We start from the raw sequence: 18,444 nt of genomic DNA, 5'->3' as shown, positions 1-18,444 counted from the left end.
TTGCCCAGGTAACACACAGCAACAAAGCCCAGGGAAAGCATCTTACACAGTTATTATCTAGACATTCATTGCTGGCCATGTTAGAAGAAAACAAAGGACACATTTGTAATAATCTTTATTTAGATCAGTATTCATAGCACTCCATTTTCTGTTCCCAGGCCATGTGCTGCACACGTTGAACCAACAAGCCCCGCCCATAATTTCAAACGCTAAACTACATTTCCCAGCATGCTCTATAGTATGCGCCGTTACAACGCGTAGCAAGGTCTCCTGAACCCGTCAGAGCATCATATGCCCAATTTTGTTCCATAAAAAGTCCTTATAGTGTCTCGTACACAAATAATATTAGAAATATTCCATCCAACAGTAATTTTTCCACATCTAGTTTCCAAAGACGTCACCCATATCACAAAATGGCCGCCGTCACCTCCCCCCGACCTAAACCACGCCCTTGACACGCCTTTCTACATTAACATGATACTTCATCCTTATACGTTCCTATACGCCCTGCCACGCCCCTTTCCCTTGGTCACGAGTCGAGGGGCAGACTTTTTCATTTCACGTCAATTTCGTCAGAGCACGCCGTGCGTGCGTGCTTCCCTATAAATAGCGCGCCGAAATGCTCAGGCCTTTTCCCCTCTACCCCGGCTGTTAGTGCTGTGTGTGAGTGTGTGCTCCGGCCTAGCCCTGGCACACATTTCTTATTCATAAAAAAAAAACTTAAAAAGGCAAAAAAAAATCACAAAATCCCTCGAAAAAATCCAAGAAAAATCCCCATCCGCTTCGCTGCATTTTATTTTTTTTTGCGTTGATTTTAACGCGAAGAAGAAGACGAAGAGACGTCTCTCGTCTGACCTCTTCCGCCTTCCTTTGCCACCCTTTCTGATTTTAATGCTCAAGCATACCGTTTAAAATACAAAAGAAAAAAAAAAGCGGAATAAGTAACGGAAAATACCATAAAGAGTAACCGAAAAGACCCGTGGACAACTCCGACTACAGGTAAGAAGAGGAAAAGGGTTTTTTTGGTGGGCTGGGTAGATGAAGGGACTGTCGGGCTCCATGGCGCAGCACGGAGGTTTCCGGACGTGAAGGCCGCAGCTCGCCTTTTACCTCATGCCGAACGTTCGGTGGGGCCTCCGGCCTATGCGCATGTGACTTCTCTGGGTTATGACTGGTCTGGGTGTACCGACTTAACAGGAGGCGAGAAATGCCCTAAAACCTGCGAGCTGGGCGGTGGCTTGGGTAATAGGAGGAATAGGCCTACATTACCGGGGGCAAATGATTTTATCGATCCGCTCCCCTACTATAATGGTGGTCTTGGGGGCCTAGTCAAATCACCATGGTAACGTCATGGCCCCCCTATGTCACCCTGTTATAGCCCTACACACGTGACATTTTAAATACATTTTTATTGGGGTCTCTTAGCAATACATGTATAATCTTGCCCTGCTATCAAGTGTCCAGGAAGTCACCATCACAGCTGTCCCTATGGTGGGCTTCACCTTCCCATCTGGTGAGTCTGCTTTTACCCAATTTGTGGCTATGGTGATTTCCCAGCTTGATTATCTTGCAGCCATGTCACATCATTCTGATTTCTTTCTCAGACATTTTCTGCCAGTTCCTTTTTCTAGTGATGTCGGATATCTGTAAATTGCAATTTGTTAAACTCTATATTAGGACTTGGCGTAGAAATACCTGTTTCCGTAGAAATTCCAGAGGTGAGTTCACCTGTAGGCACTATAGAATATCTCCCATCTGCTATTTGTAGTCCAATTCTGCAGCTTAATAGATGTTATACTAAATTTAATGTACAGCGCTGTGTAATATGTTGGCGCTATAGAAACACACCAATGGGGGAGGTACCACTAATGCTGCCACTGTCTAAAGCTGCGTACACACTTCCGATAATTGTTGGAAACGAACAACCGATCAGCCGAATTGGAAATGAATGTCTACATGGCAGATCTGATTGGCCGGAGATCGTTCACTATCGTGTGCACGGTCGTTCAGTGATCGTGTTTCTGCAATACTTTCTCCTTTACATGTCACTCCCTGCATCCTTTGTATGATCAAATCTAGCGTGTACATTATTGGTGGATTATATTTGAACGATCGTATTGTTACAGCATGTACAGAATTGTGCACAATATGATCATTCAAATATAATCGTGCATAATCGTTGATCGGTCGTAATTGTTCGTTTTCTAGCGGTAATTATTGGAAGTGTGTACCTAGCTTAAGGGTTAAGCTGCAATTTATTGCATTTTTTTCCTTGGGTTCATCACTTTAGTAATGCATAGCAAAAGTGCAATTTGCCTTAACGTTAGCATTAGTCAAAGTAATGGGGGGCTTTTCAGTTTTATAGCTCATTAGTTAATTTTTTTTAAGGACCTACCATAGTGTAATTTAAGCCCCCGTGCACTTCTGGGTTGTAATTAATATTACACAGTATTTAAAAAGTGCCACCATATTACGCAGTGCTGTACAAAGTCCATAGCTAGCTGTCCCTCAAAAGGGCTCACAATCGAATGTCTACTATAGTCATTTGTCTTAGTCTGTCACTTTTTGGGGGAAAGCCAAATAACCTAACTGCATGTTTTTGGGATGTGGGTGGAAACCCACGCAAAAACGTGGAGAATCTGCAAATGCCATACAGATAAACCCTGGCCGAGATTTGAACCTGGGACTGAGCGCTGCAATGTGAACTTTATTGGGGTGAAGTCATCTAGAAACATTTGTAGGTGAATTAAAAGCAATAAAGTGCAAGTATAAATGTACTTTAATATATAAATAAATATAGCTGGATGTCACCACACATAAACCTGTTGGTTACGTGTTGGGGTGTAAGTTGCTATACATGAACTTGTTGGGTGTTGCCCATTTGTGCCAACCTTTGCGCACACCAGGTAAGTATGCAGTGTTTTCTTGTTTTTAATTTTAATACTTGTTTTAACTTTAATACTTGGAACGGTCTCGGTTCTGTTTTCAGGATTTGGTTCTTTAGTAAAACCAGAAGTAATGGGCTGAGGGTGGATGTAGATAACCTATAAAATGGGTTGGGAGTTGTGTATACTAGCACTCGGTCTAGTGCAGATGGCTTGTATTTTATGAAGATGTGTTCAAAACATCCAACATGTGAATCATGTCACAGCATGGACTCAGGAGGTCATATCCATTTTAAAATGGTTTTCCTTTCAGATGCACATCTCAGGCCTGCATAGTTTTTATCAATACACAGCCATTGGGTATTCAATTTTACCTGTCAGATGTGGCTGCTTTACTTTTTTTCAGGCGAGCATGTACCTGTTAGTAATGCTGTGCCATTGAGTCTTAACAAAAATAAAACTGGTTTTACAAGCCCAGTTTTGTGTTCACTACATCCCATATGAGTGAGGTCAAACTGGCTTGAAATTCATCCTGGGTGGCATCTTCCTGTTTTGAGTGGCAACAATGGCTTCCTCCATGGGTAGTGAAATGAACAGGACGTGGTCACAGTGCTACCAGAAAGTCTCAAAATCATGAAAAACTAATGCGGGCACTGCAGCAGCAGAGCATTGTTTGATGGTTTAGATACCTAATACATTAAATACAGCTAAATTCTCTTGGCCCACAGTGCATGTTTATGTTTAATATTGTTAAAAAGACAGTACTGTCCTTTGCATTTTATCCTAGGTTATTTTGCATCTCGGTCCTCTGCAGAATACACAACACCTCCGTTAAAGGTCTTCTGTAGAAGGCGGTCTTTCTGTAGTCCTATTCCATTTACAAGCTGTGCTAGGTCCTAGGCCTAGACCAAGACCAGCTGATGTTTTCCCAGACTACCATGCCTTGTTTTGCACGGTCTGTGTAGTCAGCCAAAGTACTATTCATGTACAAATCACATTAGATTTGTATCTAGATAGAGGTATCATATCTAGAATGAGGTCACTGCAATCTCACAAATAGGACATGCAAAAAGTGTGGTAAAACTCCACTTTTAGATTTGTTTTAGATGTTCTTTAAGGCCATTTTACACATCTGCCTTTTTGGTCCAGTGCATAAACAAATACTGCTTTTCATTTGCAGCAAAATGTAATAATTCATTTAAAATACAAAATGCAGCACAGCTTGAAGTTCTGACTTAAACATGGGCAAGTTCCTTGATGATCATGATTAGTTCAACTTATCCATATATTATGACGTTCAGTTTATTCTGACAGTTAAAATAGCTCTAAATTGTAATGAAGCTTCCTCCATGTCGTTTGACTTGTTAGCTGTTGCTCATGTGACTTTGCATTAATCATATCCGGTTGCAAACTGCCAGTTAGCCTAGTTATATTAACACTATACTGACATTATGCTTTACTGATGTTTTGTATGTTTATTTTTCAGTTGTGTACCAATAATCGGTCGTCATGAATCCAGGTGCTCCAAGCTACCCAATGGCATCCCTCTATGTTGGGGACCTGCACCCAGATGTTACTGAGGCTATGCTATATGAGAAGTTCAGTCCTGCTGGACCTATTTTGTCCATCAGAGTTTGTCGTGATATGATCACTCGACGATCTCTTGGATATGCTTATGTTAACTTTCAACAGCCAGCTGATGGTGAGTTGCTGATGAAACTTCCCTGTTCACTAATATATGTTGCATTCTTCCTGTACAAATCTTGTTTAAAAAGTCTATAAGCCCTCCTATTTCTGCAGTGTCGGATGATCATATTGCAAGTGATAGCTGTTTGAATATATTGGTGCAGATGTCAGAGCAAATAACTTATCAAGTAGTGAATATCATGCAGAGTTTACCTTTTCTGTCCTGTATTCCCAATCAGGATGGTTGATCCCGTTTGTTTCTGAATTGTGTAAATTTGAAAATGTAACCCTACCCCTCATCACCTTAATTTAGCTGTTGAATAATATGCCAGTGACTGTTACTCCCCTTGGGGGAAATTGCAGACAGCCTTCAGTAATTTTTTTAAGTGATCTACATTGCCATTATCTAATGTGGTGTATAAAGAACAGATATTTGAGGAAGCAAGGAGTATGTCATCTTGTAGAAGTATGGTAATGGCTTGAACAAATTTTGGACCATCCGTGTTTAAAAACAACTTTTTGTTTTATACCAGCCGAACGTGCTTTGGACACAATGAACTTTGACGTCATCAAAGGTAAACCAGTGCGCATTATGTGGTCCCAACGTGATCCATCTCTCCGTAAAAGTGGTGTTGGAAACATCTTCATAAAGAACCTTGACAAGTCTATTGATAATAAGGCATTATATGACACCTTCTCTGCCTTTGGCAACATCTTGTCTTGCAAGGTTGGTGAATTTCAAATGCCAACCTAGTTTAGTTAAAAGTGAAATCTCTGTATAAAAGTAATCACAATTCGTCTATCATAACAGGTCGTATGTGATGAAAATGGATCAAAAGGTTATGGATTTGTCCACTTTGAAACGCAGGAAGCTGCTGAAAGGGCCATAGATAAAATGAATGGAATGCTTTTGAATGATCGCAAAGTGTAAGTATTAAGACATGACAATGAGTTTCTATTCAAATGAATGCTTAAGAATAGTTTGACTAGAACCACATGTTGCCTTGACGTGAGCTTAAGTTTTTTGCATACCTAGAAAATGTTCAACCACCTAAATGACCCAAAAAACTTTATTAAATTTGATTTATAATTTGCACACAAGTGGCCATGACCCAGAATGTCTTTTCCAGGCCTCTTGTACAAAGATTTGAGAATTGAAAGATTGTTTCCTTTAAACTATACTCTGTCTGTGACACTTCAGTTTGTACAAATCGCTACCTTTTGCTGCCCCAGCAGCTTCGTCTACTGCCAGGATCTTGGTCCCTAATAGCTGTGGCATGAAATACTGGTTGTAGGATTTGGGAATGTCTATTAGTCCTACACAGAATTAGGCTAATTGAACAGTCTGAAATACAGGGTCTTAAAAGCAGACATGATTTGAAGATGTTTTTTGACCAATAGCATCTTTTAATAAACAATTTGCATGCTTTGTTTTTCATGTAATTGCGTACTTTGGGCTTTCTGTTTAGCAAAACTTAGATTTTAATTATACCTCTACAGGTTTGTTGGACGTTTCAAATCCCGCAAAGAAAGGGAAGCTGAACTTGGTGCCAGAGCCAAAGAATTTACTAATGTCTACATAAAGAACTTCGGTGAAGACATGGATGATGAGCGACTTAAAGAGTTGTTTGGCAAATATGGTGAGTTTAGATCATAAAATTTTCCCTCTGGGTGGGCAAAGGTAATTACGATTATCATTTCTATTGAAGAAATAGGATAGTAAATTCCCATATTTTACTATAATACCATTTTATTTTCAGGACCCGCTCTAAGTGTCAAAGTCATGACTGACGATAGTGGGAAGTCCAAAGGATTTGGGTTTGTCAGTTTCGAGAGGCACGAGGATGCCCAAAAGGTAATTTTTCTATCAATATTCAGAATATGGTATGATGTAAGTGTCATATAGGGAGTTTTAACTTTGCATAGATTGAGATTGTTGAGGGCTGCTAAGTTGAATAACATCAAATGTGTTATAAAAAATAAAGTATTGCAACAGCACTAACACAGCGTGGACTGCAAAATGGTGTTTTGTGTAAATGTTTATCTGCAAAACTGGTTCCTAAAATGTTTAGGTGGTTATCTTTTAAGCTTTTACTATGGTTTTTAACTAACATGTCCATGGGTAGGCATATCCTTAGAAGTAGGCCTAAAAACCAAAATGTGAGGGGAAAAATTTTTTATTTTATAGCTATACTGTTCCAAGAATGGCAGGCATGGTGTTCTTTAACCATGGTATGTTTGCAGCAACTTTGCCATCTGGATGATCTATGTACTGTTTTTCCCTTGTCAGGCTGTTGATGAAATGAATGGGAAGGACATGAATGGCAAAGCCATATATGTAGGTCGTGCCCAAAAGAAAGTTGAGAGGCAAACCGAGCTTAAACGCAAGTTTGAGCAAATGAAGCAAGACAGGATTACCAGATACCAGGTAAGTGGCTTGTTTACTTGACTTCAGCCAAAATTGAATGTGTTTTCTGGTTTTAGCTACAAAGTGGTTATTTAGACAGGAAATGTGGACAACTTTCCAGTGGTAAAAGCAGATCGCAAAAGCATGGCATGGGTTTTATCCCACCCTTTTTAAAACTAGGGTAAGATATTGTTTAAACCCTTGAGAAATTAAACTCTATTTTGCTTGGCATTACATATTGATATGCACAGCTTTGTAGATCGGTTAGCTGTATGGCTAACAGGTAATTTCAGACTTTACCAGCCTTGCTAGATATTTCCATTTTAGGCTGTTCTAATGTATAGACTGATCACACTAAGTGGAGCAATAAAGCACAACCGCTATGTAGCACTAGTAAAACTAAAGGAGCAACTTGCACAACTATGTTGGGTAAAGTTGCCATAAGCAAAAGACTTTTAATGTAGGGCTAGTTTCTATTGCTAAATAGCTTTTCAGGTGTGCTTAAGTTATTTTCCTTTTTCAGGGTGTTAACCTTTATGTTAAGAATCTTGACGATGGCATTGACGATGAGAGACTACGTAAAGAATTTTCCCCTTTTGGTACCATTACGAGTGCTAAAGTGAGTATTTGCTTTTCCAATTGTTAGATGCATTCTGTTTTCCTAGAAGTTTTGGGAACTAAAATCTTTTATCCTGCAGGTTATGATGGAAGGAGGACGCAGCAAGGGCTTTGGCTTTGTCTGTTTCTCCTCGCCTGAGGAAGCCACCAAAGCTGTAACTGAAATGAATGGGCGGATAGTGGCCACAAAACCACTGTATGTTGCCCTGGCACAACGTAAAGAGGAACGTCAGGCTCATCTGACTAATCAGTACATGCAAAGGATGGCAAGTGTCAGAGCTGTGCCTAACCCAGTCATTAATCCATACCAGCCACCACCATCAAGTTATTTCATGGCTGCCCTTCCTCCGGTACGTAGGAATGCACTTAGACTTTGCACAGGCAACACAAAGGAATTATATTAGATGTTTTAATTCCTTTTCTTCTTTCAGGCTCAAAACCGTGCTGCATATTATCCAGCTGGACAGATTGCACAGCTTAGACCAAACCCTCGCTGGACTGCACAAGGTGCTAGACCACACCGTAAGTTGAATCCATACTAATGGTTGAACAAATATGTTCTCTTAGCCACATTACAATATTGTATGAAATGTTTTACACTAAGCTTACAGTAAATCATTTTTAATGGGCAATATGTAAACTTTCATATCGGTTGTGTACTACTAGCTGTTTATAGATGAGGTCGATTAGGATAGTGTTTTCATCATCCCAATATGTTGCTGCTTTTCTTTTAACACTAAAAGCTTGCTAAGTTAAATTCTGGTTTTCTTGAAAAATCCACTTTTTTTTTTTTTTTTTTGCAGCATTCCAAAACATGCCAGGAGCCATTCGCCCTACTGCTCCAAGACCGCCAACATTTGGCACCATGAGGCCTACCTCTTCTCAGGTCCCACGTGTTGTTTCCGCTCAGCGTGTTGGTAAGTTTAACCTGTTTGCTAATGGTTTCCCACAATTGGTTTGTCAGTTGCATTAACAAATGTAAGTCATGTTAAATGATGAATTCAAGCTCACTATATAAACACCTTTCACAGCATTATTCTCATTCTTATGCTCCGTTACTGCTTTGTAAGCAAGCAGTCAAACTATATATTGCCCACTTATTCATTAAATGTCTGTGCTCTTCCAGTTTTCATATTTTCCCAAGAAATTGGCATATACTTTAATTGCATGCCTTTTATTGTAGTGTGAATTATGTGAGTGTTTTATTCATATACTGCAACAGTATGCTTAACTTCCTAGTGGTTCATTTCTTTCCGGTTTTATGTCTAAAAGCAGTACATTGTTTTTCCTGAATTTATTTTACAGTATAATAGTATAATAAAGTTTTGAAACGCCAAATCATGTAAAAATATTAAATTTAAAAAAAATTATACTTTTTGAATATACTGTAAAATAGATGTTCATGAAATACAATGTACTGGTTTTACACATAAAAATCAAATGTATTGCATGCAATACAGTTACTTTGTATTTAATGCAATACAAATGGATTTTGAATTTCCCGTCCCACTGGCAATATACACACGCACCGATGTCACCGAGAACTTCCCTGGTTACTCATCGTGTGCAGAAGACACCAGAGGAAGACAACAACGCGGGACGCCGGCGGATCAGTTAAGGCTGTATTTACTATTCCCATAGGTTAACCTACCGCGAGTGTAACTTGTGGTTACCGCTTTCAGCAACGTTTTTCTACCCTAAGTCACACTCAAGGTTTACCGTTAGGGAGTTTAATATGGGCAAAACTGCAGGTCATTGACTTCTGTAGGGGAAGAAATTACAATGTTTATAAATGCAAACTGTTTTCTAATATGTTGATAACTATGATGGCAACCAGTTTTTCTTTGCAGCAAGTCTTTTACATTTTATTGCAGGATGCTGAACAGATAGGCCTTTGAGTAGTGAGAACTCTCCAGCAAGCCATTTTCCTTGTAGTAAAATGCCAAGTATTTTATTTCTCCAGTTAGGAAATCACTTTTTTTTTTTTCCTACCCTACAGCAAATACTTCAACACAGACAATGGGTCCTCGTCCTGCAACTGCTGCAGCTGCTGCGGCTGCAACTTCAACAGTTCGCACTGTTCCTCAGTACAAGTATGCAGCTGGTGTGCGCAATCCTCAGCAGCACATAAATACTCAACAGCAAGTTGCTATGCAGCAGGTAATTTACAAGCTGCCCTGTGGGTAGGCTAATGTTTATGCTATAACAAACATTACTCAATCAAATTCAGGGCATTGGTGAACCTAATTCTTTTGTAACTGCTAATCCCATGCGTATGACCACCCAATGCAATATTGTACTTTTCAGTGTCCTGACTTGGGTCTATTGGCACTTAAATCCGTACACTATCTGTACTGGTGGGACTGACAAGTTGGCCACATTTTTGTTCAAGGGTGTTTACATTTAAAAGATTTTTTAATTTTTACTTTTAAATTAGTTACTTCTGCAGTATTTAGGTCTCACATTAGTACAGTTTTTAACCACTTTGTTTTTCTTTCAGCCTGCGGTCCATGTGCAAGGTCAAGAGCCCCTGACTGCCTCCATGCTTGCTGCTGCTCCACCTCAGGAGCAAAAGCAAATGCTCGGTAAGAAAAGTTGCCGTTTTCCTGTTGTACAAATCTGATTTTTGGACTTTTGACTAAACCTTTATTTTTTTAGGTGAGCGTCTCTTCCCACTGATCCAAGCCATGCACCCAACTCTAGCTGGAAAGATCACTGGAATGTTGCTCGAAATCGACAATTCTGAGTTACTTCATATGCTTGAGTCACCAGAATCCCTGAGGTCAAAGGTATGTAAATCTGTCTTTTATAATTTTTTTTATAATTAGGGTGAAGCTGTATTTCTAAAATGTTTTTTTCCCCCCCAGGTGGATGAAGCCGTAGCTGTCTTGCAGGCTCATCAGGCCAAGGAAGCTGCACAGAAGGCAGTTAATGCCACTGGGGTTGCAGCTGTTTAATATGTAAGTTAAAGTATCTTTTTAAAAAAAACTACTAAATTTCAGACAAATCATTTTCTATGCTAATAACTTTTCTTCTATACATATTGACTGACATATACTTGACCAAATTACCTCTATGAAAGTGGCCTAAATGCAAGTTTGTATTGAGCATTGGCAACTTTCTTGGCATCAAAGTTTCACTAACTTTACCTTTTTAAAGCTCTAGAAATTGATGTAATGTGTACGGATGGGTATGGATATCCCTGGTTTTCCTAACCTCTTGCATGCTCTTATCAATTTATGGTAGCCTGACGGCAAAGGTTTGTCACAACCACTCTTGAAAGTTGTTCCTTTTTGATTCAATCTTGCTAAGTGTAAATTGAGCCCATTGTGATGTCTTAGTCCTTGTTGATTGTCAAAAAACCTGCCTGTCAATCTTTGGTACACTAACTTTAGTTTAACTTTACACTGGGAAGTTGCCCATCTTTAAGGCTGACCAGCTTTGTTTCCATTTGGATCTCTTCAGGGAACTATCTGTAGTGCCAGTCAGCTGCAAATCCTAAAAATCCTTATGTACTTTCCCTGTTGTGCCAAGAGTGTATTGAATGGTAAATTAAAGGCTTATCTAAATATATGGCAAAGGGAACATAACTTTGTAGTGTCAGCAGTCAATGCCTATGCATTTATCGGTTTTTAATTTATAAGCAATCAGCAATGTCCTTTTTGGATGTTGGCTATTAATCTGTCAGGTTTTCTTCATCACTTTTCCTTTTTTTTTTTTTTTTTTTTTATAAATTAAGACCTTAAATGTTCTCCAATGTACCCCTACCTTGTGACAGACATTGTAAATCACACCTCCCTTTTTGTGAGCCCAAACCTCCATCTACCCAGGTAAATGTTTGTCTAACACAGGGTCTTCCCATATAGTACAAATACACAACCCTCTTGGTCCACAAATCGGTTTTTGGTGGTTCCTCTTTCACTGTCATGGAGCATGGATTTTGGCTCACTGCTGTCACAGGCAGTTTGTAAGTTCTGGTTGACTCATACTGGAAGTTATGTATGTCTACTACTGGCAGATATAATTGGTGGGTCTAAGTGGTGTTTGCTTTGTGTACTCAAATTGTTGTAAAGGTTTCATTTCTTTGCAATGCTAGATATGATTCAAATAGGTGAAAAATGGTGTCTAAATCTCAAGCAGCAACATAGTCCAGCAGATAAAAAAAACAGAACAGGCTGCCCAATAAGCTAAAATATATATATATATGTACTGCTTAGACGCCCAGAAGTATCCAATGCTTTCAAATCTGGTAAGAGCACAAGGAATTTGCAGTCCAAGTATCTTAACAATCTTGTTCCACTCCAATTCAGACTAATGAAGAGGAAAATGTAACACCACAACACAAAAAACATTTTTCCTCTATTCAAGAAAAGTTCAAATATGGAACAATTCCTCAAAGAAAAATTGGTTTTAAATTATAACTTCCATCAACCTGTCTACACACTTACATTAAATGTAAATGCCTAAAGTTTTTGTCCTGGTCAGAAACTGAAGGTTTAAATTGATAAAGGACATTTTTGTATTTGCAAAGAAACTGACTGAAATTTTATATTTGACAAAGATAGATTGGAGAGGAGATGGTGGTATATCATCCAAGGTTAACTACTTATACTTGTAAATATTCCCAAGTTTTGGGGAACTTTTAGGCTTATGGTAGAAAAGAAATAAATCGTAGAACTCATTTCTAGTGGTAATTTTGAATTTCTTTGTTGGATGGAGTGTTTTACCAAGTGTGAGTGTGAACCAAAAATTGCTATAGTATGAAATAGTTAGATTTTTCTATTACAATCTGGTTAATGGCCATATAAGCTTTAAATCTTTATGAAAAAGTACTTAGGTTTGTTACTTTTGTAACACTGCTGTAACCTAAAATTTTGTAGCAGTAATGTTGCTAATGTAATGTGTTTACCTAAAATATTTTAATGTAATGTTAATCTGTGTTTTACAATGTGTTTTTTAAAACTGTTGGTATTTCCTGTACTATACATATGTTTATAATGATTACAACTTTTTATATTGTCTTGCAATGCTGTTGGCTTCAATATTATGTTAAGTGTAGCGAAGCCCCCATACTATAAAATAGAGTACAAAAAGTAAAGTTGTAAAGATGTCTAGTGAATACAGTCTCGTGACAAGGGGGAAAGACGTCGATGAAATGATCAGACGCGCTTGGGCACACTGATGCTACTGCAGACATAATCCAGTTTGTACCATCTCCCTGAATGACAGCTTTATTTTTGCCCATGTATTCAGTACAGATGAGGACATCCCATTCACAGATTCCAAGTAGAAACTCATCGGGCAGAGATCGTCCATCTTGAAGTTTTGCGCAGATTTATTATCGAGGGAACCCTATAACATTTAAAAAGGATCCAAGTGAACTTTGGGACTACTAAATAGTCACTTTTGAATAAGTGAAAATAGACACAAATATCGCATCTCTATATTTGATAAACAATTTTGTTAAAATTTAGAGTTGGGAAAGTTATGTCCCACATGGTTCCTTAGTATTATATAAGGACGTCTTTAATAAATACAATTTTACGTCACTGAATGAGTATTGTTATACATAGAAATAACTGCTTTGTATAGATACGTGAAAAAACTGCAGTAGTCAAACACATCTATATGCATTTTATAGAGCACATTGGGTGATGTTTGTTTACTTCTGCCATATTAAAGCCAGCCTATCGCCAGTATTTTTACTTAATTGCCACTGGGTTTTAACCCCCTAAAGACAGTATGGAAGTGCAGACCTCCTGGGATACGAGTAATGCATGCCCAATCTCCAGAATGCACAAAGGTAGCTTTCTTCAATAGGAAAACTGCAGATCTTACACATGTGCAGGGGCAATCCCCCTCCCCTTTACTACAGGCTGCGTCGCCTGATCCTGCGCGGTGAGATTGGGTGGCTGACTTAAGCAGAAGCTGGAAAACTAAGAAAAGATGGCGGGCCTGCTGCCTTCTCCTCGCTGGGATGAAGGCTTATTACAGGATGGCAAGGGACCCAATCCAGGAAAGCTCTGGAGGGTTCTGCTTTAAAGCAGAACAATTACCAAAATGTTTACTTTACAAAGGTTATCTACCCTTTTATGTAAAGTAAAATTTATATTCTCAACACTTTTTTTTTTTTTTGGTATACTTGTCACACCCCAGAAGGCTCCTGGCTGCTCCTTCTGTGCATGCCTTATATTAGCCTTGCACAGAATGGGCTTTTTCCTACATTAGGGGAAAAATGATGATCTCACTCTTGCACGTTGAGATTAGAACCTTTTCTCCCTTTAGAGCAGGCCACTTCAACTGATCTCGTACCTGTGCAGTGCGGGATTGGGTGACATAGCCAGCTGGGACAATGGAGGGTCCCAGGATGACGGGATCGGTGGAATTTAAGGTAAGGTAAAGTGGATAGGATTCTGAGACAGTCGGTGGGGGGAAAAGTATAAAATGACTGACATTGTTTGTTTTAAAGAGACCAACATAGACAATGTGATTTAGTGAAGAAACTATCCAACTTAAATGCTAATGTTCATGTGGAAAATGCTTTAAACAATCATGTTTACAATGCCACATGTGTTTAATGTGATTATTGAAACTACTACCTTTTTTTTGTATACCTAATGGTAAATGAAAATCAAAGGACCTCAAAAGTGTATATTTATAATACTTTCCTTTGTTCTAGGTGGTGTTTTTAATGCCTGTTATGGCTACAAATCTAGCCACAAGGGCTTACCTTTAATCTTAAATTTGCTAATTTCCTTAAATGCTGATTTTGCCACATTGTACTAATAGTTCTTGTTAAAATGTAACTGAACTCAACCATTTGCTTTGTTTTTTAAATATTGTGCCTGCGTAGTAACTCAAAATAAGTTTGATTTAAATTCCTCCTAATAGTTTACAATGCTGTTTTTTAGATTAGACATGTAGTGTCAGTTTATTTATCTTTAAAATACATATAAGCTTCCTGGGTTTTAAATTATATGTACTAGTTAGAATATTAGATCATAGATCTCTTCAGATTTTACAGCCATACAGTCTGCTTCATCAGGAGGTCCCCCTGTACACGGTATCCCTATACAGCAGGGGTCCCCAACCTTTTCAGCTTGTGGACCATTAAGCAGATTCTGGACCGTGCATGCACGGTGGGAAGAAACTTCAAACCCCCCTCCCAGTGATATCATGATGCCAGAACCCACCCACTCCCTGAGCCTGCAATGCATATGGGAAATATGGTCCACCTCTGGCCAGTGTGCCCCCAAGTGGTGTTTTTCTAACAGCCACAGCCTTCCTGTCAGGTGGCCGACCCCTATCATAGAGCAAAGGACTGGTGCACTTGCCCCATATATACTGAGCAATGTAGGTTCGGTGGGTTGGCCAAACCAGCTTTACAGGTTGTTTTTCTAATGAGCAGGTTCTGGACATCCTGATCAACCAGATTGTATGGCTGTGAACGCGTAGTTATATTATCCAGAGATTCCATCTAATCTGTAAATAACTAGCACATAAGATAAGCGGTCCTTGGATTCCTGTGTTTTTAGTTATATGCATAATTCTCCCCAGCCCCATTTTAGTGGGCTGGGTGCCCGTCTCATTCCTAGCTTTAGTCCTCATCCTCTGAATGGACAATGGGAGAGGCTTCTGTTCTCAGCTGTCATCAGTTCAGAGGATTCCAGCTGCTGAGAGCAGGGCAGGGTTGCACAGCTGCCATGAGATTGGGACACAGGCTGTCCCTCCCCTATTTTCTAGCTGTGCTGTGTCTTCTATTGAAGAAAAAAATTGTAAATGTATCTGCCCAAGTGAGTGTGCATTGTCGTTGGAGCAGTGATATTACAGCACTGTACAAGCCTTCATATCTCCTAAACTGTTGGTCATAATGACTTCAGATTTTCAGGGTGCACAGGGTTAAAGACCACAATTTCAGATATTAGGAATTTAAAGATATGGGAATCACAATTTTAAAAACTTGTTAAAATACATTGGCAGAGCTGTTTTAAAAGCAAGTGCACTCAGCAGTCTTTAATTGAAAATGCAAATTGGGAGACACCCATGGTCACTTGCATGGCAAGGAGCATTAGGGTGGCCCCCTAAATTGAAACCTACCTGTCACAAATCTAACTATCATACTATGTTACCCTGTTTGCTTCCCTGCTTTGAACACAATTTTCCTAAAATAGTGTGCTGCACAAACATGAAAATGTAGATGCAGTGGGGGGACACCTTTGGCTACCCCCAACTTAAATGTCATTACTATGGCAAACACACTGCCCTGTTACACAATACTGCCCACTTTTTAACACTTGAACCCCAATTTCTCTAGAATGGGTAAATGTAGGAAGCTAAAAATTTGTGGGTAAAGTCTGGATAACACGCCCTAAAATGTCATTACCATGGCATCAGAATATAAACTCTGCCTATCAAAATGTAAATGGGGTTCAGGTACTAGAAGGGTACATTCATGTGTAACAGGGCAGCGTGTTTTGATAGGGTAGAGTTTTTTAATGATGCTATGCTGATTTTTTGGGGGGCATAGCCACAAGTTTTTTCTTGTGAAAGGTATAAATTTGGGGATCCACCCCATTCTCCTTGCTGTTTAGGTGGCCCTGGGGGTCCCTAAATTTGCCTTCTCAATTTTGGGCTCCTAGTGGCACTTGCCTTTGAACCAGCAACCCCAATGTTCAATTTTCACAAGTTTCTCAATATTTAGTTACTAGTAGGGTCCCCTGTGCACCCTGACAATTTCAAGTCGTTACAACCAAGGGTTCAGAAGACCTGAAGGATTGAACAGTGAGTTATGCTGCAGAATGACAAAACATGTTACACTCCGCTGCTGCTGTCATTCTACAGGCATCCAGGAGGATACATTTCAGGGTTTTTTTTTTATAAAATATGGGCAGTGATGAAAGGGGGTTGTAGGGACACTGGCTGTCCTACCCCATCTATCATGTGCACAATGCTCTTAAAGCACCACAACATTTAACATATATAGGGTGAATTTCTAACCCCTTTTATATCATGGAAAAATGTGTTTTCTTTTTCATTTTTGGGGAAGAACCCTTCCCCTTTCGGTCATTACTGCCATGGTAGTAAAGACTGAAGGGTAAATCTGCAGCCTCCTGGGATATTGGTTACATATCCCAGGTAGCTGTGGGGTCCTCCTGCTTATACCCGACAGAAATGCACCAGGGGCTTTTCTATATTGTAATACAGTGCTCAATCTCACGAATGCATAGTTAGATAAAAATACACAGCACTGAACAGATGGGCATAATACAAAAAAATGGGAAAGTTGGACATTCTAACAAGCCATGCATTTAGAAAGTTGGAACAAAGTGTAGGGGCAAGGTAGAACACGGACACAATAAGGTTACGGGGTACCTATGGCATAATCTAGGAGCCCTAAATTTGTTTTGCCCTGCCCACTCTTTTACCACCTGGCTACAGCTTCCCACCGCCTGGCTGAACAATTTCTGGGGGAGAACACTGATATGTATTTTAAGGATAAATAAAATTACACTTTATTATATATTCTAAAGAAGCATTGTAAAATTGTTTGCTGCCTCAAAAGTCCCCCATAGGGTTTGATCATTTGATTGTTGTGAATTTTGGAATGTGGCAGTATATTTGATAAAATATTGATAATTTGAGGTATCAATTGATAAGAATGTTGTTTGATTCCTCCTAATAAATTACTCTCATGTTGCTGTACCTAGGAGGCTTTCTTCAGGTTAAACTTGATTGCTGTATTTCTAGTCACTATGCCTCTTACTGTTACATTAAGATTTGATGTCCTCATTGTGCATTTTTGCTGTTCTTTATGGGGTGCCTGCTTCCATGACAAGTAAGGGGTTGAAGATATGATAGACCACAGGCAATACAGGTGCTTATTAGTTTAAAAGTTGAGCTAAAGAAACAGAGCAAAGTCCAGTTCCTCTTTGACTGGTTAAGCTAGTTCACTAATTGGCATTAATGTTTTTTTTTCTTCCCCTATACAGGCAATCAAGAACTGGAAAGAACTTCAGATTACCATCTGTGGAGTTCAACTTATTGATATTTTGAACTTTAGATAAAACCATTGAAGTTCAGTTTCGGATCTGGATAAACTTCAAGCAGCATTGATCACATCAGTGTCTTCAACGAATATTAGACAGCTCTGGGTTAAAAAAAAAAACGGGGTCTTGGTGAACTTTAGGCACTGTTAAAAGTTCACATTATCGGGGTCCTAAAATCTTCAAATAACACCATTGAAGTTCCCATCATAGGAGAAAATCTACGAAAACATCGAAAAAAATAAATCTCGTAAAAACACCGCAAAAACCTAATAAAAAAATCATAAAAAAGGAAGGAAACTACCATGCTTACGTACGTAACAAATGCCAGGTCTGGCATACTGCTAGTCCTAGATATATTTTAAAAAACCACAAAAAAATTGTAAAATAAAAAAAACAAATTAAATGTTTTTTTTTTAGACCCAGTTTAAGGCATTTCAAACACAGTACGGAAAGTTAAGCATTCCTTTCTTTGATTTTGTAATTCTTTACTGTGGAAAAGCTCAGATTTTGACCACAGTCGGTATCTTGTGGGAAAGATAGCTGAGCATGAAACATAATTTGGATTATAATGTTCTTGCTTTAATAAAATTACTTTAAACAAGTTTTTTGTATGTTGATTCTTTGGGTAAAAGGGCTTGAATGAAAGGACTAGAACAGACATTAGATTAGTGGTTTTTGAGCTTCACAGGGCTCTCCTACCCTTTGCAGCTTTTGGCCAGTTAAAGGGCCTCCTGTAATGAGAAATGGCTAGGTTTTTGTTACTGACAGCACTTTGACAACCGCTGTAAGGAAATCCTGACTT

General features: G+C 39.0%; 1 protein-coding gene across 2 annotated transcripts; it reads left to right on the top strand.

Moving 5' to 3' along the window:
* The first annotated feature begins 595 nt into the window (after positions 1–595).
* Positions 596–18,243, top strand: PABPC1 (poly(A) binding protein cytoplasmic 1). Of its 2 annotated transcripts, none has more exons than XM_072410827.1 (16): positions 596–999; positions 4,372–4,587; positions 5,105–5,298; positions 5,383–5,498; positions 6,072–6,211; positions 6,332–6,426; positions 6,862–6,999; positions 7,502–7,597; positions 7,677–7,946; positions 8,028–8,118; positions 8,400–8,513; positions 9,596–9,756; positions 10,097–10,181; positions 10,255–10,385; positions 10,464–10,556; positions 12,850–13,145. In XM_072410827.1, the coding sequence occupies exons 2-15, from the start codon at positions 4,395–4,397 to the stop codon at positions 10,551–10,553; spliced, it is 1,914 nt and encodes a 637-aa protein (XP_072266928.1). In that variant the 5' UTR covers positions 596–999; positions 4,372–4,394; the 3' UTR covers positions 10,554–10,556; positions 12,850–13,145. The 2 variants fall into 2 exon arrangements, with proteins under 2 accessions (XP_072266928.1, XP_072266927.1); XM_072410826.1 differs by lacking the exon at positions 12,850–13,145 and adding an exon at positions 17,586–18,243 and having other exon boundaries at positions 597–999.
* Positions 18,244–18,444: the final 201 nt, after the last annotated feature.

This window comes from Pyxicephalus adspersus, chromosome 5 (assembly GCF_032062135.1).
Source record: "Pyxicephalus adspersus chromosome 5, UCB_Pads_2.0, whole genome shotgun sequence".
Classification (NCBI taxonomy): domain Eukaryota; kingdom Metazoa; phylum Chordata; class Amphibia; order Anura; family Pyxicephalidae; genus Pyxicephalus; species Pyxicephalus adspersus.
This window is presented reverse-complemented; position numbering and strand designations above follow the sequence as displayed.